This window comes from Protopterus annectens, chromosome 7.part0, assembly GCF_019279795.1.
Source record: "Protopterus annectens isolate FY-2018-M chromosome 7.part0, PAN1.0, whole genome shotgun sequence".
In the NCBI taxonomy this organism is placed as follows: domain Eukaryota; kingdom Metazoa; phylum Chordata; order Ceratodontiformes; family Protopteridae; genus Protopterus; species Protopterus annectens.
In genome coordinates, this window is record NC_056739.1 from 1,961,485,825 (window position 1) to 1,961,511,904 (window position 26,080).

The following is a 26,080-nucleotide window of genomic DNA, read 5'->3' on the forward strand; positions in this document are numbered from 1 at the left end:
TAGATGATTTGTTTTTTGTTTTAGAAGGTACTGACATGGAATGCCAGGGTTTGTCGCGAGGAATAAACGAGCAATCTGCCTTTTTAAAGTTCACCATGGGGGATGTAGGTCACATGGTCAATTTTTTGGATGTCACGCTACAATGGAATGAAGTTAAAAAAATAATTTGATAGTTTTATACACAGAAAACGTACTTTTACCAATAGTTACTTACACAGTAATAGTAATCACCTACTTTTTATGAAAAATAATTTACCTAGGGGACAATATATTAGGGCTAGTTGTATGACAACTGACGATTTAAAACTTGAAGAGAATTTAGCGTTATTACCAGTCTATAAACAGGGGGTACAAAGATGTTTTCCTGAAACAGAAAAGGAAATTAGAGATAAAAGATATTTATTTTTTCTCCAATTTTAAAATTTCCCTTTGTAAACAATAGAGATCAAAAGAAGTAGGCATAAGTAGCGAGGACAGAAGGATGACATGTTCCTTAGATATGGCCATAGACAGTAGTAGCATACGTTCAATTATAAGTAATAATTGGAAGATTTTACAAGGTAATAAAGAATTATTTGATGTAGTGGGTGACGTCCCAAAGTTTGTGTATAGGAACAATTACAATTTAAAGAATTTGCTACAAAAGAGTAATACTAAGGTTGTAGTTAGTACTGAAGTTCCCTCCAATAAACCAATAAGAATGTTTAAGTGTAGACACTAATATTTGCCGTTACACTCTTGTGGTCCCATTGTTGTGTTAGAAGACCCCTTTTATACTATCACTTTGAAGGGGAGACGTAATTGTCAAACAAAGGGGTTGGTTTACATCTGTGTATGTTCAGGATGTCCAGCATTTTATATTGGAATGCCCACCAGAGGGTTATTTGAAAGAATTAAAGAACATCAGTATTATATCAAAAAGAAAGATGCAAAAAGCACTTCGTACAAGCATATCACTAGATGTTCTAATTACAAAAAGTTTCTTTTTTCAGTTATTGAGCAGGGATAAATAAATATAAGAGGGGGGAGGATTTAAAGAATTATTTAGAACAGAAAGAGGCTTTTTGGCAAATAAAGTTATTATCAGATAGAAGCCCTGGACTTAATGATATTGTGAACATTAAATGTTTCTTAAAAAATAGAAGAGTGTATATTAACAAAGTTTAGCAATGTGTTTTATTGTTTTAATTGATGAGTTAATTAGTTAATTTATTTATTGTAAGTGACTGTGATGCAAGTATTTAAAGTGTATTTGATGTGAATTTGTATTCTGATGAAGTCTTTTTGATGAAAGCAGCTAATAAACTGAATGGACGGTAGTACTGTGGAGAGTTTTCCTTGCTGATTTGGCAATACGAGGTTCTGGTTTTGTTGTGTTTTTCCTTGAATTTGTGTTTTTTTCCTATTACTTCATTAATGTATGTCTTTCCATTGAATACAGATATACAACATTTTAATTTCTCTCACAAGCTATTACTCAGGGCTGTTGAATGGTAAATGTTTGCTCTGTTTCACTTACTTTATTAATTCAGGCTATATTTTTAAGAGATGGGCTGTTATTTGGTTCATTATTACAATGAATATCACTCTAGTTACAGTAGACTCCCTCTTATCCAGCCTCCTCTTTAACTGGCCATCCAATTTCTGCCGTAGCCCTAGCAAATGACAACAGAGAAGAACAGCACTTCTGCCTCCTCTGGACTAAATAATGACACATTTGAGTTTTAGACTTCATATTCATTAGAAAAATGCATACTAACACAAATCATGCTATTCTAGCTGATTTATAACGTATAAATGCTATGTTTTATGTTTTTTTCTGATTAACTAGCCATTCGTTTATCCAGCCTAAAGATCGGTCCCAGTGAGACCAGATATGAGGGAGTCTACTGTGTTTTCACAGAGCATTAAGGCTATGAGTTGCTAATGAGTGCCATCCTGTAATCAAGGGTTTTATTTATGTGGCCTCAGTTTCCTGCCTTCTTTGTAACTGATATATTGTTTATGATCTTTATAACATCATGCTGGCATATTGTTGGATGTGTTATACTTCACTGTCTTCACAACATGGTGAATATTTGCTATTTCCATGGCAGGCTTTTTCATTAGCATTCTTTTTTTCTACATTAGCTACAATCCCTTCTTCTACAGATTTGTTTGTGGCTTTAATAGCATACCTTTTTGTGATGTTTTTCTAGAGGATAAAAAAGACGATAAAAAGTCTAAGCTGAACACTGTTGAAAGGTAGGCTGTAGTCAGATTTAGTGAGAGCTGATATGACAAACACGGGAAATGTTATCTGCAATGGGAATCATAACATTGGCTGACACTGGTGTTACGGGTTCTTCAATAGGAAATCTGGAGTGCTTATTTGTCAGTACCAATAAATAGTCCATGTTACTAAATGGACAATAAAAATCAACATATCTGTTCATCTGGAGAGCTTTTGCACAGGGACACTTCTATTTTACCGAACATTTTAGTTGGCAAAGTAAACAGCTTGGTAGAGTTTTTCTGTAATGACATTCATGGATGGAAAAAAAATTTTCTCTAAACATAGCATTTATTCCTCTACTCCTACACTGACATCATATAATCTGTGTAAACATTTTTCCTAATGTTTTAGAATTAAATTTGGCCAATTAAACTGTATTTATTTCTTTTAAAGACGGAGCTTTTTGAGCTGTGCAATTCTTCTGTCACATTGCCTTGTCTGCCACATTATCGCATCTTTCTCCTTTTTTATTGTAGTTATTAGATATTTCAGTATAATCATCAGTGTTAATACTCTGATTTGTAGTAAACTTTGGACTGATAATGTTTAGTTCCATTGACAATTCTTCAGCTCTGAAAGCTGGTTTTGACTGGGGGGGGGGGGCTTTTAAAGCCATCTTTAAGTAGATTATAGTCAATGTTTTAATATAAACTCTTTCCCAAATAAATGTATGCGAAGATGTTGCCAAACCCAGCCTATAGCAAGAATTTCTTTTTCTGTCTGTGGCTATCATTCAGTAGCATACTTGTGTAAGTTTTAACTATTTTATACCTTAGATTTGATTTACAACTGTTCTCAGGCCTGTTGGACTTGCATCAAACTCCAAGAATATGTCACAGTTTGGATCAAAGTATGGTATTATAATAGTTGAACCCAATGATCTGTTAAAGGATCGTCCATTTTCTGAAACGTATCTGATTTTTTCTTCTATATTCTTTTTTAAATTAACATAAATGTTGAACAGTATTTATCTGCCAAAGTCAAAAAAACATATCGTGTAACCCCATCTAATTCTAAAGGTCTTGCGTAGTTACTTCAGGAAAAGTATTGTATTTCTGTGTAGTTCACTTATCTGAGCCATTGTTGAAAACATTTCAGTATTTGTAACCTACAAGTTAGCTAGCTGAAAGAATTTGTTAAAGATACAGTGATTCTGTGCTAGAAAACTTATATTCTTAGAAAACTTGACTACATAAAAGGGTTTCAGGAACTGTCTATATGTATGGCTTGTTACAGAGTATGAAGTGATGATCTTTTGCATGGTCTGTAAGACAATGAATGATCTAGTTTTAGTCAACAGTCTGTAGTTGGACTTCACCACTAAAGGTGTGTTAATATCAATTCAAGGAACCTGAAATTGAAAATAAATATAAGTAAGAAGAAAAAAAAATGACAGATATATTGCAGAATTCCTTTTAAGATCATGGAATTATCTTTCCATTGTAGTTAGCGGAAGACACTTAATAACTTAGTTTAAAAGCTTCTTTTAATGAGTATATGGGAAATAGAAAATTTCAACATGAGTTTATGGTAATTATGTTTCTTTAAGATCAGTAAGTCATAAGTTTGACAGCTGAATATATACAAACTTATGAAATATGAACCCCCTATAGTGCGAGTACGTTTGTCAAATTATCACGTTTTTGTTTTGTGCTACTTCATTCTGTTCACATATCCAAAAATACTTTATTGAGAAAATAATTGCATTCTTCTGTTTCTCCAAATGTAATGATGTCATTACAATAATTTTCCACATTTTGTTTCACTTGGATAACCTTTTAAATGTTTTCTGAAATATTTCTGGTGTTGAGCTTACCCAACAATTATTTTTTTCATATCTCATGATTCGTTTGTGAGTTAAAAATGTAATGCTTCTACACTCTAGGTGTAACTTTAGGTGATGATAACCTGACATAACAGTCATGTTTGCTGAAAACTCTACTATTGTTTAATTCACTACGTGCCTTTACCAGATGGTATCCTCCTCTTTTTAGTAACTGATTACAAATCTCCTATCTAATCAATATTCTAATTCTGTTGGGATTCTTTGACTTTGGTGGTTAGAAAATGTAAAACCCACAGGACTGGCTCTGTTATATGCTCAGTGAAAACATTTCTTATTTTACCCTCTTTCTTAAATGGAATGGAATGATTTCTTCTGTGTTGTGGAGCTTGCTATTGTACATTTAGACCCTTGAGCAGTTTTAATTGGTACTTATCGTTTTTTCATGTGCCACTAAATAAACCCTTGTACTCATGGACTAGCTTGTTTGTTATTTTGCTTGTTAGTAGTTTGCAGAATTTACTGTCTTCATTTACTCTATGTGACCTTATAGCAAGATAATGTAATAATGGAGAGTATTGCCCTTTGTTTGATCCTCTGTTTGAAAACAGCTCCTTATTAAATTTGATGTCTCTATGTTGTATGCAAATATTTTTGCATGTTTTAAATTTGTCTGTGGTTTTAATCATTTAAATATGTTACTGTGTATTATATTAACTGACACATTTTGACTTCTGTATTTATTATTCTTACAAGTACCCCAGTCTTGTATTAATATTGTTTCCATAAACTGATATATACCAGCATGTTCATATGGATGTCTGATTGACATGTGACTTGGATTACTGAAACACAGAAAAAAAGACTAAAAATACAGGAAAACAGAGAAGTTTGAATATCAGTCTTCTACTTTAAAGTTTTTGCCCCACACCCCCTGATATGGAGGCAAGCCCCCCCCACATATATATATATATATATATATATATATATATATATATATATATATATATATATATATATACCAACTCCAAGATTGCCATACCTTGGAGAAAAGTGAATATTCTTAAAAATGGTAGTCTTGGAGTTAATATATGTAAGTCTGGATTTTTGGCTTTTTTTGGGACTTGGCAATCCAAGTCCTAAAATTTCAAATGATACATATTATTTTTCTTGCATACTTTCATCTTTATTGCTGTGTTTATGAATACTGGCAAAATTGTTTTATTTCTTGTTGGTATCACTTGTTTTTCCATTGCTGGACACTATCCTTTATGTGGGTCTACAAAGTGGCTTGTTAATTTTTCTCATGCTTTTTGCATTGACATTCTTAGCTTTACATTTACTGATCTACTTTTGATGTTTATGTCTTTTTCAGCTTTGCATGTTGGGCCAGTTTGCAAAAGAGTCACTCTAGGTGTAAGTCTTCCGCTCTTGGGAAGGAGTAGATTATTCTCAGCAAGGAAGTGTGTATCCCAGGTGGAGGAGTTATGTTAGGGTCTTGCTCACAAGTGAGGTAATGGAGATCAGGAACTTTGTCAGGGACTCAGTTCTACTGTATACACGGTTTCTGGACGATATTTTTATTATCATAAGAGGGGGAGAGGCAGTTGCTACATCCCTGGTCCAATATTTCAACAGTTCCACTGGGTTCTTAAAATTCACTCATAGTATCTCTAAAAATAGTATTACCTACTTAGATGTGAATTTAGTCAAAGATTGGTCCCAAGGCTGCTTTACAGCAAAAATTTATAGAAAAGAGACCTTCTCCAATAGTTATGTCCATTATGATAGTTCTCACCCATTCAAACAAAAAAGATCCATCCTTAAGGGCCAACTCGTTAGAGCAGCCCGAATGACATCGAGGGATTCGGACTTCTTAGATGAATGCCATTTAATGGCAAATTTATTTACTAATAGAGGTTACCCGCAGGATTTAGTGGAGGAGCTTGTGGTGGAGTTGCAATCTAAAAGATCTTCAGGCTTTTTCACGCCCATCTTAAATAAAGGGGGCATTGGGCCGATGACACGACAGGAGAAGAAGGAAACTACATCATTTTTATCCCAGAGTTTCATTGTCACCTATACAATGAACACCAGGGAGATTTTTGGTATAATTATAAAAAACTGGTCTTTGATTTTGCAGGATGAATCTACATGTAAAATATTGACAGATTTACCTAGAGTAGTCTATAGGAGGGGCTTGAATATAAAAGATATTTTGGAAAGAAAATCCAAGTCCTTCAATAGTAGAACTGGTATGTATAAATGTTCTATGTGTCGATATTGTGGACATATAAAAACGGGGTCTAGGTTTGTAATTAATGGTTTAGTTTTCCAGTTAACAGGAAAATATAATTGCAATAGTACCCAAGTGGTGTACTTAGCCCAGTGTGCCTGCTGTATCGCCTTCTATGTGGGGAAAACTGATAGAAGGCTGCAGGAACGTATTTATGAGCATTTATATGCCATAAGGAAAGGAAAAATGGACAACGCTCTGGCCAAACATGTCTATGAAAATCCCGGTCATAGTTTTTTATTTAGTGTGATCGATAAAGTCAGTACTAATTTGAGGGGAGGTTATTCACCATTACTCCTCGAGAGTAGAGAACTGTGGTGGCAGCTCAAATTGGATGCTTGCCATGTGCCAGGTCTCAATGGTTGTTTGAGCCTGGCATGCTTATTGAAGTTAAAACAATTAAATAGGTGACTTGTGGGATCACTCTACCTGGCTTGGGTTAGATTTGTCACCTTGAGATTTGTTTTTACAGACTTGTTCCTTAGGAGTGTGTAAGTTTAATCCGAGTTTCAAATTACTGCCAGTTTAATCGCATCCAGTGTTTGTTTCAAAACTATCATAGGAGGTATTTTTCCTACGATATTCTAGGAATTGATTGTTTTCGGAAAACTTGTATAATAGTAGGCTTTATGCTTTTACTTTGTTTGATGTTCATTTTTTATCATTTTTTATTGTTAATTAGTATTCTTGTCAGATGTGTTTTTTATTCATATTTTGTGATGTGAGGTTTTATATTTTTAGAAATTGTATGTAAATGATTACTTAGAGCATACTATTGGGAAAGGATGCCAATTTACCAACTTAACATATATACTTGTTTTTATGTATATTTTTTAGCATTGGGACTTTAAGATAATTGATCCCCACCAGGTGATTTGTTTGCAATTAGTGTTCCTTTTAAAATGTTCAGATGGAGGTAAGGCACTGTTTTGCTTGTTTTCTTGATGTTCTGAAGAAGTTGTAAGTATTCTGACGAAAAGTGTATGTTTTTTACGGCTTAAATAAACCGGCAGTTTTTATCATTTACGAATCTGGATTCAATATTCCTAGTGGATACAGCTATCGGCTTTCTGAGTGGGCCGCTGGAGCGTTTTTGTTGGTATTATTTGTTTTTTTTCAGTTTATTTGGTTTGTTTAGCGAGATCAGGAACTTGGCCAGAGGAAGTGTAAAGTGACAGGTGGATTGTAGGAGTTGTGGTTCTACTGTACTGTGGTGAAGGAGAGACACCTGAGTCGTAGGATGAAGCCTTAGGTTTAGTTCTCAGTTTGTGTTTCCATTCTTACCTTTGATCACAAGCTTTGGGTAAGGACCAAAAAATGACATTGTGAATACAAGTGCAGAAATGACATTCCTTTGCAGAGTTGCTGGGTTCACTCTTCATGGCAGAGATGAGCACTGCGATCCAGGGGGATATTAGAGAAGAGTCACTGCTTCTCTGGGGTGAGGTGGTTTGGGCAATTAGTAAGGACCATCTCTGGCTATCTTCTTTGGGAGGTGTACCCAGCTTGTCTCACAGGGAGGAGATCTCAGTGCAGATCAGGTCTATATTAGATCACCGACCGCTGAAAGAAGCGAACAGTGATTAATCGACCCTATGTAAGTGAAAGCTTACAATCTCGAACTGTCAGAACAGCGATTTTTTCCTTAGGGAAAAAAATTGCTGTTCCAAAACACATACACACAAGCACACCAAACAAACAGCAATCCACACACATACACCTAAAATCTTACAACTAACCCTACATTAAACTATACATACACCACTAACTATTCACTTACCTTAACCCAAACCCTAACCCTAAGGTCCGTCACTATCTCACACTCATCTCACCCGCTCCCTGACCCTAACTCACCTAACCCGCCCTAACCTTCACATCCACACAATCGCACACATACCTGATCCTGACTCATAACTTTCCACCACAACGCTGAAAATACCGAAGCAACAGAAACGGACAACCAAATTCTTTCCCTAGGAAATAATTTGGGTTTCTGTTCCTTCAATATTTTCAGCTTTTGCTCTGTAGGGTTCGATATTAGAACATTCGAAGGTTTTAAACCTCGATGTTCTAATATAGACACTGCAGATCCAGGACATATTTATTACTCTGCTTAACTGGAAATATTTGGGATCCCATGGGATGAGCACAGGACAGTAACTTATGATAAAGATGTTGGGTCTGTCCTGCTAAGCTTGCTACCCCTTCAACCCTCACTAAGACAAACAGTTTAGAAAATGGGTGGAAACATGCATTCATAACTACTTGCTCTGAAGTGCAGCAATCCCGGACTTCTTAGTTAGTTGGGTTGGGATGTGACTGGTTGAATGTGGGGCACTGCCTTTCTTGAAAACATTTTATAGCTTACATTTTAGTGATGTTTTCTTGACCAAATCCCTGCATTTCTTTGTCAGACTGCTAGGTATACTGAAGTGCATTATTAAATGAGTGAGATCCAGAGAACACTGCTTTTGCCAGAAGACTATAAATAGATATGAGGAACCATTCTGAATTAATTTAACAAGTGTCCTTTAATTATAATGATCCCACTTTAGGGATTTTTTTAGCATGTGGAATCATGGAATTCTGTGATGTAGATCACAATGATTCTCATTCATTTCTCCTTTTCCTTTTAATCTGGTGCATAGTTTTTATAGCTGTTTTTGACTGGCTTGTGTAGTCTCTGTAATAGTAATCATCACAAAACCTAATGAATGCAATGCCCTCTTATGGGTTCCCAGAGTAATAGTTGCCTGAACAATATTGCAAGTGTTCCAGATGCACACAACTTTACCATAACACCGTGCTTCTGTGACAGTCATTTTCTTTTTTTACTACATACCTACTGCCTAGCAACAGGTGAGTGCATCACTCTAACCATCCATCCACAGCCCCTTTTTCCCCTTTTACACATGGTGTTGGGGTATCACTTCAATAGTGACACTCATCTACTGCCTATCACACTGCCGGGTGGCTAGCCCTGCTGTGGTTGTTCTTCCATACCACACTCGCATGCACACACACATATGGCCCATTTAGAGTGTCCAGTCTATCTACTGCATCTCTTTGGAAAGTGGGAGAAACCAGAGCATCCAGGGGAAACCCACACAAACACAGGGTGGACATGCAGACTCTGCACAGAAAGCACCCCATCTCAGAATTGAACCAGGGAACCTCTTGCTCTGAGGCAACAATGCTCTTATGCTAAGGCAGAAGTGTCAGTCTGTGTAGAAATAAAATGTAGGTTGACATAAATTACTTTTTGCACAAAACATACTTTCACTTTATTCCCAGTATTTTAATTATGCTCAGCTTATATACATATATTATGAGTATGTATAACTAGTTAACAGTTCAATCTGCACTTAAGTTTTTTAGTGTATTTTATGAAAATGATCACTGTTTTAAATGTTTTCCCCAGGATTCATAAAAAATTCCCGTTGTGGGATCTAAGAGCTATGGCCAAAATAGTCTCTTTTCGTGATTGCGGAAAATGCGCTTCAAAGACACATTAGCTGCAATGAGGAAAGACTTCATTAGCAGCTATTCTGTATGTCTCTGAATCATGGTATTACCGCTAATGCTAAATAGTACTTTCCTGAGGTAATCACCTCTGGCATCCCATGCATTGCATTGGCAGAGGCACTCCTGTCATGTATTCTCACACACACACATTCAAACATAAATGCACACACACACACACACACACACACACACACAAAGACACATAATACATAGATACGTGAACAAACCACCGTATTGCTTACCTCTTCTTTAGTTTACAGAATGTCACTGATGTATCCTCTTAATTTTCCCTACCCCTCATAATTTATGGATTATTATAGTCAGACAGTAATGCCAGACATTAGAGTTTCATTCTACTTATTGCTGCAAAACTGTATTGTGATGCTAAATCTGTTGCTGTATTAACTTTTAAGTAACTCAGCATAATATTTAATAATTATCCCTGATGTTGTCTATCTAGTGATGTCCTTACATTCATTGCTGTAGTATTCATTACTTATGGGATTACCTGCCGTGAAGCCCATTGTCCAGCTAGTCTATCAAAGTCTACCATTACTTTAAGGTATGCTGAATGCCACCTACACACTCTGTATGTAGCATAGGGCATAAAGGTAACATTCAGGCATACCACCTTCAGAACGTCTTTGCCACCAGTCCAAACACTGTTTTTAACCATCTTTTTGTCTCCCTCCATTTTTTTTTCTATTTATTGGAACTCCAGTGATTTCTCCTGTTTGCTGAAGTTCACAATTACAGATAAGTACCCAGTTGGGGGTTTTGCTCTTTTATTAATTTTATTAATTTTTATTAATTTTATTAATTATTATTGGAGACATTCACCATAAAGACCGCCACGATAAGTGCCTATTTTGTCTAGGAGCTTCTCACGACTATACATCTTGTTATATTTGTCAGGGATTTGTCCCAAATACACTTCATAGTAGGCTTTCTTCCCTTTCATTCTATCTTGAGAACCAGCATCTTAAGCTGCTTGCTAAAGATACTATGGATGGAACTTCCTGCCCCGAGGGTCAGAAATCAGTGAAGAAGAAGGTGAAAAAGGTTATACCGGAATCTTCTGCTGTCCAGCCTCTGCCAGGGGCTTCTCCCAAGGTTATTACAAACCCAGAGACTTGCCTGGTTGTGTTGTCGGATTCCTCTGCCTTGTCCATGTTGGAGGCCGGTGAGGATCTGGCAGGCAGCACATCCGATGAGGCTTTGCAGGCGTCCGTTTCAGGCATTCAGGGGGAACCACAATTGATTGTTTCTGAGGGGTCTAGGGGGGTTCTAAATTTCTTCTTAGGGAAGAAGTTCCTACTACAGTTGTGGAATTCCATCCTGAGTCAGGGACCTCTCAGTTTTCTAAGACAGATGTCCCCTTAAAAAAGAAACCGAAGATTAGACATGTTTCTTCTGCTACTAGGGACCCACAAAGTGAATGGCAGGCCTTTACTCATGGGTTATTTAATGCTTTACTGTTGTTAAGGCCTTCTCAAGGGGTTTCAGTTCCTTCTCCTCCTTGGTCTTTTTCTTCACCTAAAAGGCCCAGGGAATTAAATTCTTCTGAGGAAGAGTTGGATTCTGATGAGGAATCCCTTACTTATTTTACCCAGATTCCTTCTCCTTTAGACTACGAGTCTGAGGAGGAGGACTCTAATAGTCCAGATACTCCTTCTGAGGAAATTTCCTTTGGGGACACGATCTCTAGGATGGTGGAATTTTTTAAGTGGGATTGTGCCCAGGTTTCTGTTTTTTATAAGAGGTATTATGAGTTACTGCAGATGGGATCTCCTAAACCTGCGGCTATTCCTCCTGTCTTGGCTGCTTTACTAGTTGTTTTTTCTAATGCCTCAAAAGTGCGTGATTCTCTGCCCCCTGCTCCCAAGAAGTCTGATAGTTTTTATAGGGTGTCTGAGGACTGTTCCTTTTTGTTCAAATGTTCTACTGCTGATCCCTCTGTATTGTCTGTAGCCTCTGATAAGCTGTCTCAATTGCTTCCTTCGCCTAAGTTACTGCCTTCTGACAAGGAGTGCAGAACCATGGACAGGCTGGGTAAGAAGATTTATACTTCTGCTACCTTAGCTTTTAGGGCTATTAATTGTCATACCCATATATCTAGGTATGTGTTGGCTCTTCTTTCTCAGGCTTGTCAGCTTTTTTCTGATCTTCCAGACTCTGAAAGTAAGTCTTCTACTCTTGCCTTGTTAGGGACTTCCTCTCAAGTAGTTTGTCATTCTATCAAATGTAGTTATGATGCATCAGATGCCTCTTCTAGGGCTGCTGCTTTTGATTTAGTACTGAGGAGGTATGTTTACCCGATGATATTAAGGCTAAGTTGCTGGATGCTCCTCTGGATACTAAACGTTTGTTTGGGGAAGTGGCTGCTGGCTTGTTTAAGTCTCTTCAGGATAAGGAGAAGGCTTTACAGGAGCTTAAACATGTCTTTGTTTCTCCTGTGTCTAAATTTTAGAGAAACTACCCTTTTAAGCCAGCCTTTGTTTTTAGGCAATCTCACCCTCCTGCTAAAGGTAAAAAGGGTGGTAAACAGGCTCCTCCTGCTAAGGCTACTCAGACTGCAAGGATTCTCAAGTCTTCCTTTCCTGACAAACCAGGTGCTGTCTGACTATCCACCTGTTGCTAGCCATATTTCTCTTTCTCTTCCTATTTGACTTCAAATCACCCAGGATTCTTGGGTTCTGTCAGTCATTCGTCAGGGGTACTTCATGGTGTGGAATTCTCATCCTCCTTTTATGGGCATTCCTCAACCTCCTCGGGGAATAACTTCCTTTTTTCCCAGAGGTTCTTCATGATCTCTTGTCTCAGGGTAATATTCAAAAGGTGCCTGTGTCCCAAAGGGGGAAGGGGTTCTTCCCCCATTGGGACACAGGCACCTTTTGAATATTAACCTGAGACAAGAGATCTCGAAGAACCTCTGGGAAAAAAGGAAGTTATTCCCCGAGGAGGTTGAGGAATGCTCATAAAAGGAGGATGAGAATTCCACACCATGAAGTACCCCTGATGAATGACTGACAGAACCCAAGAACCATACTTCATGGTGTAGAATTCTCATCCTCCTTTTATGGGCATTCTTCAACCTCCTCAGGGAATAACTTCCTTTTTTCCCAGAGGTTCTTTGAGATCTCTTGTCTCAGGGTAATATTCAAAAGGTGCCTGTGTCCCAATGGGGGAAGGGGTTTTATTCAAGAATGTTTCTAGTGCTCAGAAAAAAAAGGTACTTGGAGACCGATTCTAGACCTCTCTCATCTAAACACTTTTTTGAAGGTGCCTTCCTTTCAGATGTTGTCCCTTCAGACCCTTTTTCCTCTCTTCCTACCTCAGGCCTTTCTGATGTTGCTGGATCTCAAGGATGCTTATATCCATATGCTGATCCATCCTTTTTTCAGGAGGTTTTTGCATTTTTCTGTTGCTTCCTGGCATTTTCAGTTCTGTGCTTTGCCCTTTGGCCTTCTACTACCCCAAGGGTGTTCACCAAATGCCTTGCTCCTGTGATTGCTTTTTGCAGGCTTCAAGGGATCCAAATATTTCCTTACTTGGATGACCTGCTGATTCAGGCGTCCTCTCCAGAGGTCCTTTTGCAAAATCTTAATTTTACCATTTCTCTTCTTCAAAGTCTGAGGTTCATGATAAACTTCAAAAAGTCTTCCCTGACTCCTTCTCAGAATCATAGCTTTCTGGGTTGCAGGATTCAGATGGTGCCAGTGCTGGCATCCCTGCCTCCTCCAAAGGCCTTAACTCTCATTTCTTACTTTTAAACTGCTCTTCCCCTGGCCTCCATTACAGCAAGGGAGTTTCAGAGAGCTTTGTGGTTCATGGCTTCCACCATTCCGATGCGTCCTCAGGCCAGACTTCACATGAGGAAGTTCCAGTGGTTTCTGAAGTTAGTGTGGCTTTAACATGTGTATCCTCTAGACTTTACAGTTCACTTTCACCCTTGTCTCATGAAGGAACTTTTGTGGTGGATTCAGCAGTTGTCTCTGAAACCAGGGCTCCCTTTTCATCCTCCTCTTTCCTCTCAGGATCTGTTCACAGATGCTTCAGATGTCGGATGGGGAGCAACATTTGGCTCCGTAAAAGTTCAGAGAGTGTGGTCACCTCATTAGCAGAAGGAGCACATCAATGTCAAAGTGATGAGAGCTCTTATGCTGGCTCTTCAGGCCTTTCATCCTCTTCAATCCAGAGCCTCTCAAGGTATTTATGGACAATACCACAGTTTAGGCCTTTCATCCTCTTCAATCCAGAGCCTCTCAAGGTATTTATGGACAATACCACAGTTTTGTGGTACATTAACAAACAGGGGGAACAAGATCTTACCTTATTTACTGGCTGGCATGTCTGGTATGGGATCTGCCTACCAAGTATCAAATGACTCTTCAGACAGCTTATATTCCTTCAGATCAGAACATTGCAGCAGACACTCTGAGCAGGTCCTTTACTCAAGCCCATGAATGGATGCTTCACAGGGATGTGTTTCTGAACATTGTTCACCAGTGGCGTATTCCTCAAGTAGATCTCTTTGCCTCCCCTCTGAATAGACAACTTCCTCTGTTTTGTGCCAGAGTCCCAGGTCCTCTGGTATGGAAGGTGGACACCCTCTCATTTTCTTGGAAGGATATGTTTCTTTATGCATTCCCTCCCCTTCCTTTCATTCTGAGAGTTGTGGTCAAGATTAAACAGGATTGACCATGACAGCACTGGTTCCCTCTACTTTTGCATCTAGCCAAGGGCAGTCATCACAAGTTACCTCACAGGGAGGATCTGCTCACACAATGCAAGGGATCTCTCATCCATCCCCACCTGTCCATGCTTCAACTGACACTGTGGGTCATAGGGTTTTGATCCCTCATAGACACTTTTTTTCTGAGGACATGCTGCAGGTCCTGCAGGAGGCCAGGAAACCTACTACTAGGAAATCCTACTTATCTAAATGAAAGAGGTTTTCTATTTGGTGTCTTTCTTGTGACCTGGACTACTTATTGTGGATGTTCCTTTGGTTCTCACTCATTTGTGTGAGTTGCTCAATGCTCATTTGGCCTATGCTTCTATTAAGGCCCACTTATCACCTCTTTCTGTTTGTCTGCCTTTAACTCCCCCATTAGCTTCTAGATTTGAGGCTAAGCAATGTCTTAAAGGTGTCCTTAATATTAGACCGCCCAGGAAACCTGTTCCTCCTCCATGGGATCTTAATTTCATTCTGGAGAAAATGACTCGGGCTCGTTTTGAACCTGCTGTTTCAGCTTCCTTGCAATATTTGGATATTTGTGGATGGTGCAGCAGTAGCGTTGTCACCTCACAGCAAGAGGTTTTCCGGTTCGATTCTAAGCTGGGGCTCCTTTTGTGTGGAGTCTGCATGTCCTCCCTGCATTTGTTTGGGTTTTCTCTGGGTACTCCGGTTTCCTCCCACATTACAAAGACATGCATCTGGAGTGTTTCTTCCCAGCCCTCCGCAGAAAATTGGCTTTGTTCCAGGTTGAACTTTCCTGGTTAACAAATGCTAAATAAATAAATAAATAAATATAAAAATAAATAAATGTTGTTCTTGGAAGACAGTTCTTTTGTTAGCTCTTACTTCTGCCATATGGGTGAATGAGTTGCAAGCCCTTATGGCTTGTCCACCTTTTTTGATATTTCATGAGGACAGGGTGTCCTTATGTACTAATCCTTCTTTTATATCCAAGGTGATTAATGAGTTGTCACTTAATCAGTCTATTAATTTGTCTACTTTTTTCCCTCTCCCAATCTGACAGTGAGGGGGTGCTCTATAACTTAGACATGCACAGACAGCTTGGATTTGTTTGAATAAGACTAAAGCTATCAGAAAATCTGATCAGTTGTTTCCATTCATCCTAGGTCTTTAGGATTGGCCGTTGACAAACGAAGTATTTCTACTTGGATTTCAAAGACTATTTATTTTTGTTACACTTTTCACAGCGTGACCCTTCCTTCTTCTGTAAAGGCTCATTCTACTAAAGCTGTGGCTTCTTCTGATGCTTTTTGCAAGGGTTCAGACACTAATTCTATTCTTGTAGCAGCTACTGGGACTTCCGTACATACCTTTACCAAACATTACAAGTTGGATGGTATCTCCAGAGCTAGAGCTGGTTTTGCTAATGCCATTCTTCATGGCTTCTTAGAGGGCTCTACTGCTGCTTTCTCCTCCGAAGTTTCTTCTTGAGCTTTGTTACTCTCCTGTAAGTAATGAATACTGCAATGGTGAATGTAAGAACATAGTACAGCTGTGTAAAATCTCACCATAATGGTACATGTCCTTGCCTTCACTGCTGCAGTATTCACTCCCTCCCACCATCCCCCTAGTCTTTTTTCCTTCCTGGATGTGCAGGTTCTCTTTGGTTTTCCTTGGACTGCTGTTCTTACTGGGGCAGTCACTTCTGAGGATGGTACGCCTGAATGTAACCTTTCTGCCCTATGCTATTTGATGAGTGTGTAGGTGATGTTCAGCGTACCTTAAAGCAATGGTAGACTGGCTGGATGATGGGCTTCATGGCAGGGAAACCCATAAGTAATGAATACTGCAGCTGTGAAGGCAAGGACATCTACCATTATGGTAAGATTTTACACAACTGTACTTTCCTCCTAACTTTGTCCGGAAGTCGTAAGAGATGCACCCCCATCTTTTATAACTGTCCATGATTTTGCATCTGCCCTGTTCCTCATAGCTCACAGACTGTTACAGTCAGTCATATTGCTAGACATTGTCTATACTTCTTTATAGTTCAGAAAATACATTAGTATGCAAACCTTTTTCAGTTTGAGTTGAGGACTAAAGCTCTGGTTTATAACTCATTACAACCAGGTGACGCCTGCAGGTGTTTCTGCAGTTACATCCTACTGGCACTTCTAGGGATCAAATATTGCTTGTTCATATTTACATTAATAATTTCAAAATGATGCTACATACAAAGTATTAAAATATTTCATCTTAAAGGTTACACAATGGCAAACATGAGTATGTTGGCATTTGACTTCTGCCTAGTGCAGATAAAGCGATATTATCCATGTAATATTTCTTTATATTGTCATACATGTTATGTTTTCTAAATATCATTACAGCCAAGTTGCACAGACAGAACTGCGTAACCTCATATGAAAGCTCTCAGATGGATGAACAAAATGCTACCAACAGAATGTGTGTAACTGGAGTGGTTGCTGAGATACTATAAGTTGTTCATTGAACATTACAAACTTAAACTGGATTTTATAAGTCACAGTAAACATAGTAATTATTAACACCTAAAACCTAAAGATTACTACCACTACAAAAATTGTTTGTACTAACGAGTTTGCTGTTTGCACTTCTTTAGTAACTCCTACGGTTCCAGATAAATAAACATTTGTTTGAAATATGAGGACATCATTTGAGTCTATCAAAAAGCTTAGACTCTGCCCAGTGGAAATTACAGTGTAAACTTCAAGAGCTCCATTGGAAGAAATGAGTTAATGAGTTATTTTCTATACCAAAGATACAGGGATTCAAAGCTTTTTTTCCCCAATTTTAATGTACTTTTTTAAGTGAACTAAGGCAATAGTGTATCCCTTGTGTGTAGTTGTAGTGCAGATGACTAAAGCTTCACCAAGAAGTTGCTTTTGTGTGTGGAGAATACAGGGTTCAAACCTTTTTCTCTCTTCTACTACTTTTTAAATGACTTAAGGTAATATTGAAAAAGTGTTGTTGATGTTTAGTGGTCACACAGAGGACTAAAACTCTGCTGTGCTATTGAGCAGATGTGTATGTTGAGGGTACAAAGTTAGAAGCTTTTTGCCTGCTCTTTTGACTGAATTGTATTAAGCTAAATCACTGATGTCTAGTGATCCCCCATATGTCTATTGTGTTGCAAAGTTGTTCTATTTAGGGTAATAGAGTATCCCGCTGTTTAGTGCTTCCCTCATATGTGTACCATGCTGCAAAACTGTTCTGTTAACTTTTTAAGTTTGTTTTGGGTAATAGAGTATCCTTGGTGTCTAGTATCCCCTGTGTACATCTGTCAAGCTGAAAAACTGTTGTTGTGTTAACTTTTTAAATGTGTTTAGGGTAATGGTTAGAGTGTTCTTGGTATCTAGAACCCCCTGCATATGTCTATCATGTTGCAAAACTGTTGTGTTAACTTTTTCAGTACTTGTAGATAATATTTAAACAGTATTCCTAGTGTTCCTCTCACCTACATATCTTTTGTACTGTAAAACTGTTGTTCTAACTTTTTAAGTGAGTTTAGGGTAATAGTGAAACTATTCCCTGGTGTGTTGGCCAGTACTGCAGGATTTCCTTAGCCTTTTGGAGTTCATAGGTATGGCATACCCTCACACACACACACACACACACACACACACACACACACACACACACACACACACACACACACACACACGTGAGCATGCAACCCCCCACCTGATCGCATTCACAAACACACACACATTTAGCCACACACACGCACACGCACACACATGCACACACACACACACACACACACACACATGCACACACACACACACACACACACACACACACACAAAAACATGTGCATGCAACCCCCCCACCTGATCACATTCACCAACACAACACACTCACACACACACACACACACACACACACACACACACACACACACACACACATATATATATATGAACCCTATTTATCCTTTCCCCCTTCTGCAATCACCCAGGCAGACAAACACACACACACACGTGCGCGCACTCCCACTTGTACATACCCACCACCACTACCTGTCAGCTAAAGTTCCCAGCGCTTATCTCTAACACAATCTCATTGACAGTAATGGGTAAATGAGAACTTTTGGCCAAGATAATTAACTCAGTTAGCTGAGGTAGCTTACAGCCAAGCAATTCAGAGATTCTCAGGGGAGAGTATATGAACAATTAGCATAGGCCACTGCAACAGAATGCTTCATTAACATACAGTTAGGTCAACGAGAGAACCTATGATCTGACAGGCATTGTTTTTACTTTTCAAGTAAAAACAAAAAAAAAAAAAGTTTCAAGTTTTACATGTTTTGAAAGAGAATGTCAGAATGGGTGATATGACAAATAGAACTGAGAATATTGAACTGTGGTGGATTCTGAGGCTGGAGGCTCATTGTGGGCTTGGACTGAAAGATTCAGTCCCATTGAAATCTGTTTTGAAATCCAGAAAGCTGAAGTGATGGGAACTATGCTTTAGAGTAACACAGTGAGATTTTACTTTGTTGCATGCTTCTTGATGAGGGTGTGTGCATTTAAAGTGGTTGTTAGTTGTAATTGGTTTATTGTGTTTCAAAATTGTGTATATAACTAACTGCTGAAGATGTAGCTTTGTCTGACGAAGAAATATTTATTATTGTGAAAGAGCTAACATTGTCTGTCTTTTCGGCTTTTCCTGGTAAGGGGTCGCCACAGCAGAACTCCGGTCCGCTAATGATTGGCAGTAGATTTTTACGAAACGCCGAGGTGCCAGCTCGATGCCCAACCTTCAATGAAGGCACGCCCATTTACACACGCATGTCTTTCGAACGTTACCCAACCGCAGGGAGGACATACAGACTCCACACAGAAGGCACTCCCAAGCCACACCGAGAATCGAACAGGAGAACCTCTTGCTGTGAGGTAACGACGCTACCACCGTACCACCACTAACATATTTTTAATAAATAGCTGGTTCTCCGGTTCGATCCTTGGCTGGGGTGCCTTCTGTGCGGAGTCTGTATGTCCTCCCTGTGGTCGCGTGGGTTTCCTCCGGGTGCTCTGGTTTCCTCCCACATCCCAAAGACATGTTGCAGTTGGATTGAACACTCTAAATTGGCCCTAGGTGTGAGTGTGTGCATGTGTGTGCCTTCTGTGGAAGGTTGGGCGCCAAACCACTCCGGTTACTGTCTCAGAAGTTAGTAAGACCAGACATAATGTGAAAGCTAATAGAGACATACTATGTTGTCTGTTACTTCTCTTGCAGATGTGTGTTTTATGGTTGCAAATGGATACAGTTACAAGTGTGGAATAGTCAGTCTGAGAGAGAATGAAAACAAACCCTGTAAACATAAAAAAATAAATAAAATGCAATATTATGATCTGGGGTGACTTCTGATCACTAAGCTTTGTGAGAGAATATTACCAGCTCAATAGTATGACAATGAAATGCTTGTGGTAGTCATAGATAGGAGCTAAATAATCTCAAAGAAGCGAAACATTAGAGGTATTTGTGGTGAGTTGAGGGAGGCACTAATGTACAGAAAATCGATTCATTCAATGAAAGTAGAAAAACGATAACGGAAAATCTTTGACTCGTAAATCTGCTACAGAAATATAAGTTTCAGAATCACATACAAAATAGGAGGGCAAAAATGAGAGAATCTGCTCTCGATTTTTTGGGGTGCACAGAATGCCAGTGTGGCTTCTGCCAGGAATCCCAAAAGGTAGATGAATAAATATCCAAAATCTCAAGCTGCAGTTACTTATATGACAGAACATATACTGTTAATATTGAGATTGCTTGCTCTGGAATGAAAAATGTTGCCAGTGGTATTTCACAGGGCTCTGTCATGGGACTCCACCTGTTTGGTATATACCTCTGTAGCATGAAAGCTTTTATTTAATTCTTTTTGAGGATAAAATCAGGGTTTAATTTTTCTGACCTTATTTATATTTGTTAAAAAGGAAGAATAAAGGTGGAAGTCATAAAAGTTGTGCTCTAATGTTTAAACTGTTATCTTTGCAGCTCATTCAAGTAAATGTTGTGTGTGTGTATGCGTGTGTGCGTTTGTGTGTGTAAGATGCTAGCATCTTGAAATGTCTGCTTGCAGTTCTTTAGTCTTAAAGTACATCAGGCATGGAAGGTGGCGAGAAGGAAGCTAAGGTACTATAAACTCTCTGGTTGTACCTCTCAGTGGGAATGAATGGTCAGGCAGAGCAAAACATACATCATGGTAAAACTGAAGTTTAGAAAGAAAAAGCAAAAGTTTTAAAACCGCATTGTGACATGATACAGATGAGAAGGTATAAGCTAAATATTTGAAAGACAGCATAAAATGAATCTTGAGGACTAACGTTGATATTGTTTACACTGTCTTTAATTATTGTAGTACCAGCAAAAAAAAAAAAAAATCCTTCCTGAACTGCAGCTTGAACTGCAAAATATGCCCATGTGGATTAGTTAAAAAATCTTAGTGAATTTAGTGAAATCCTGAAACTAGCATTTGTCCTGTTAAGCGCTTAAGTTTAGCTTATTAGCCAGTAGGTGGCATCTTTTCTCTATTTTCAGGAGAAAAGCTGACCAGTTGGAAGTAATTGTACAAGGACAAAGCTGTGTAATGAAATGGCTGATCTCATTTTACTGCATTTCTGTCTACACATAAGCTCTGTTTTCTGAGTATCATATAAATTCAAACAAAGGAATTATTTTGTAACTGTTTTGTACTTTTTCATATTCTGATAGCTCATGAGGTTGAATGCAGCAGAATGCACGTGCTCTGAAAAATGAAAGATTGCTCCTATATCCTGTTTTATCCTGTATGCTTGTGTTAGACAAATATAATTATTTTATATATACATATATTCTGTTTACTGTTTAGGTCTGGCAGACGAATAAGAAAAACTCGGAAATATGACATCATCACGACTCCTGCAGAACGAGTAGAGATGGCACCGTTGAATGAGGACAATGATGATGATGAAGATGCAACAGTATTTGATGTCAAATACAAATAGAGATGGAACAGAGAGTAAGATTGTATGTAGTGCTTGCTTTGTGTACATTTCTTTATTTGTATGCCATTTCAAGTTTTCAGCAGAGATTTGTTTAGTAGGTCCAGGACCTTAAATTTCATCGAGGATGATGTTTGGTGTTATTAGATGATTCCTAGAAATGGTGGATTTCATGGCTGTATCCTATATAACTTAACAGTACAAACCCCACATCTGTAAATGAAGAGCAGAGTCCTGGAAACAAAACAGTCCTGTGGAGCTCTACTGCAATAATTAAAAAAAGGATATAAAGCAAATAAATAAAGCCCATACTGACACCTTCTAGCAGAAGCAAGTACAGCAAAAGTAACATCTAGGAAGCACCAAAGAGTAGTTGAAGAGGCTGGCAGTGCAATAAACTGCAACACACTATAGCTTCATAATAAAAAAAATAATTCTTCAGCCACCAAGTGCAGCTGTGTTAAAATTCAGGCTACAAATCCAGCATGACTGCAATCATAATACATAGCAGTACATGCATAAAGATATATATATACACACACACACAAAAATCATGTGTGTGTGTGTATGTATGTGTGTGTATATATATATGTGTATATATATATATATATATATATATATATATATATATATATATATATGGGTTCACTAAAAAATTTCGAAATTCAAAAATCTCGAGTTTCAGAATATCGAGTTCAGAATCTCGAGATCTTGGAATCTCGAAATTGTAAACCTCCCCCCGAAACACCACCAAACACAGTAAAACATGTGTATGCAGGGGGGCAAGCCCCCCACACCCCTCGCAACTTAAATATACCAACTCTGGGATCGCACTACAGCGAGAACAAGGGAACTCTCCCAGTCCGTGCTGTATGCCGATCTCCATTCAGGATTTCAGAGTTTTGAAACTTCGAACATATGATCTTTGATCGTATGAAATTCTAGTTGTGAGCTTCGAAATTCTGAAGGGAACCCATATATATATGTGTGTGTGTGTGTGTGTGTGTGTGTGTGTGTGTGTGTGTGTGTGTGGGTGTTTGTGTGTATTCTATCAAACAGAATAAGAGAACACCCCAAACAGCCTTTCTGGTATCCATTAACAGTCATTAGTGGGAAAAATTCTGACATAGGTGATCCATCAAGATTTTACCAGGAGCTCAGATAACCAGTTGCTTTAGATTATCTCATGGCAGAGGGTAAGGATGACATGTCTTTGTTGATCTGCATGCAAACAGTTGAGAATTAGAAGTCAGCTACTCATTCTTGAGCCTTGATTACAAAAGTGGGTTCTTTCATATCAATTCCTTCTCAAACATCAAATTACAAACATAAGCACACACACAAACGCAGAGAAAGACATCTGCTTAGACAATGACAGAAGACCTCTGCTTGGGCAACGACAGAATCCTAGAAGTGAAAGCTTAATTTTGTAACAACAGAGGAGTGTGAAGAGGCATAGAGCTGACATTCATGTAAAGTCAGACATAGTCACAAAGAGTTAAACATGGATATGCACGGCACTGTTATGCACTTAGCAGGTATTCCCTCCAAACACACATACATGCATGCATTCCTAGTGAGTAACTTCCTTCCTTTCTGGCTAAAAATAAGTGCAGTAAGTATAAACAGCTTAAACTTTGAGCCTTAACAACATTATTAATTAAGGTGGTTTCCATTTTTACTGTTGGCTGTAGGCAGTTCTTGGGAACAGTAGAAAAGTTACTGAGCTACAGATGTTCTTTTCTGTACATGTGCCATTAGAGAGTGGTCAGATTTTGCTTACTGCAGTACACATACTCAGACATGAGTTGCTGTTTTCGTTTAAACACATCAGTTTACCCCTTGCTGGAGTCTGACTCCTGCAGGCAGTCAGTATGGGGGTTTTATGTTCACATTCCTTGCTGGATGAATTTTTTTTTAGCACAGCTGAAAGACTGTAACATTTATATACAGGTTTCAGGAACATAACCTCCAGTCAGAACAGTACAATGCAGTATATTTTGTTTAACTGAAACCTATACAAAAACTGTAATATTTAATTTATTTTAACCAGGTAGGTGAGGTGTGCCAAAATAAGTTTCAGCATAGCTTAGGCCCAGAAACCAAACAAGTTGCATATAAGTTAAATGCAAAAAAATGTATTATCATACAATTTGGCAGAAACACGGCCCCTACTGATTACCGCATCAGCGGTAACCCCCTAAGCTCACAACCTGTGGTGAGAGACCTGGGTACATAGGTTGACAACAGTCTCACATTCGACCATCATGTAGCGAGAGTGGTGAGAAAAGCCTTTTAGTTTGTTCATCTTATTAGTAAAGGGATTGCATCCAGAAAGAAAAAAACTAGGTTATTACCTCTCTGTACACCTCCCTCACTAGGCCAGTATTTGAGTATACCACCCCGTTTGGTATGTACATCTCCAAACACCTGCACCATCTGGAATTGCTGCAGGAATACCTCACAGAGAGAATCCATGGCCTCCAACACCTGTCCTATGCAGGCAGGCTCAAATCACTATCACTCTTCTTGGTATCATACAGATTTCTCAGAGGTGATTTGTGTCTCACCTACAAGGCAATCTCGGACCCTGCCCTACTAGAGATGCTCCATATTCATAAGTCTAACTCCTCATGCATTACCTGCTTGAAAGGCCTAAATCTAGTATGCAACATCAATAAAACCTGCTGGTGAGACAGGTTTGTCTCCCAGAGGCTGCCTCGTCTCTGGAATAGACTTCCTATACACGTCAAACAGTGTACCTTGCTGGCTGTCTTCAAGCACAACCTTGATTAGTAGATGAGAAAACACAAATTGATCCCGGGGGTTCCACATGTGTCCCTCATTTACAGGGGTGACAGGTGCTGACTGAAGTTTATTGGGGGGGGGGTAAACTCTTGATTAGGCTTGTAAGGACTCCAGGGCCATTAGCCTAGTAACCTGCGATGATCCTCTGATCCTATAACATGCAATACTGAGCAAAGGTAATTATTCCACAAAATGTACAAGACTTGCAGACTCAAACAATCCTTTATGGATGCTTAAGTGAGGCATATAAGTGGTAAAAACAAAGGAAAAGTATGCATTAGTAGATACAATTATTTTCTTTTATCTGTTAAAACACATATTATATAAAAATAGCTTAAATAATTTCATATGGATGGTGTTTTGGGTGAAAATGGATTTTTAGAGAAAGCTAGAGATCACAAATATAGCAGACTTAATGGCGGCTTTAACAAAAGAGAAACCTTTATATGGTACCCAACTACAGATGGTATGAGATGCAGAAGGCTGGTTAAGTTTGTATTAAAAGTTCATTTGTTAAGGAATAATCATCAGGGTCAGTGGGTGTGGGGGCGTTTGTGTCACAGGCTTGATCTTAATGTGAAAAATCACTTTCAGGGCTATATAGGTTGCTATCAGGTATGTTAAGTAAAAAGGCCTGTCCTTTATGTGATGCAGGCGTACACTGAAAGTGGTGAGTAATATATTTAAGATTAGGGATTGTATAGTTCAAGTAGTAGGCCGCAGTGGTGCAGCGGTTAGCGTTGTCGCCTCACAGCAAGAGGTTCTCCCATTCGATTCTCAGTTGGAACACCTTCTGTGTGGAGTCTGCATGTCCTCCCTGTGGTCGAGTGATGGTAAAGACATGCAGGTAGGTGCATGCGTGAATGGGCGTTCCTTCTTTGAAGGTTGGGCGTTGGGCTGGCAACTCTGCACTGTAAAAATCCACTGCCAATCATTAGCGGACGGGAGTTCTGCTGTGGCGATCCCTAACCGGGAAAAGCCAAAAGACATAGTTCAAATAGTAGTTTCTGAGCAATTGTGTTAAAACTCATTACAGCTTAGTGATGCCTCCAGGTGTTTCTGCAATTACATCCTACTGACGCCTCTAGGTGTCAAATATTGCTTGTTCACATTTTCCATTAATAATTCCAAAACCATGCTGCATACAAAGTATTAACAGATTTCATCTTAAAGCTTACACATTTGGAAACACAACTGTGTTGATATTTGACCTATGTCTAGTGCAGGCATCAATAAATTATTTGCTGCTCATATAATATGTATTTATATTGTCATAAATGCCATGCTTTTCTAAATATCTCAGCAACCAAATAGCTAAGAGAGAACTGCTTAGCCTCATATGAAAGCACTCAGCTGGGTGCACAAAATGCTGCTGATAGTATGTGTGTAACTTGAGTGGTTGCTGAGATATTGTAAGTTGTTTGCAAAATATTACAAACATCATAGTTACTGTATTTACTGTGACTTATAAAATCCATTTTAAGTCCGAGAACCTAAAGAATGCTGCCACTATAAAAATACTCTGTGTTGAAGAGCTTGCCATTTATACTTCTTTAGTAACCCGTATGATTCCAGAAATATGAACATTAGTTTGAAATGTGAGGACATAATTTGGGTCTGTCATAAAGCTTAAACTCCACCCACTGGAAGTTTCAGTGCAAACTTC

General features: G+C 38.6%; 1 protein-coding gene across 2 annotated transcripts in view; it reads left to right on the top strand.

Moving 5' to 3' along the window:
* FAM174B (family with sequence similarity 174 member B) overlaps positions 1-26,080 on the top strand; it is a 618,965-nt gene that overhangs the window by 520,884 nt on the left and 72,001 nt on the right. The window contains exon 2 of one of the 2 annotated variants that reach the window (XM_044078383.1): positions 21,474-21,623. In XM_044078383.1, coding sequence (XP_043934318.1) covers positions 21,474-21,609 — 136 coding nt within the window. In that variant the 3' untranslated portion in view covers positions 21,610-21,623. Of the gene's footprint in view, positions 1-21,473; positions 21,632-26,080 lie in introns of both variants that reach the window. The other variant, XM_044078381.1, reaches the window with a different exon arrangement.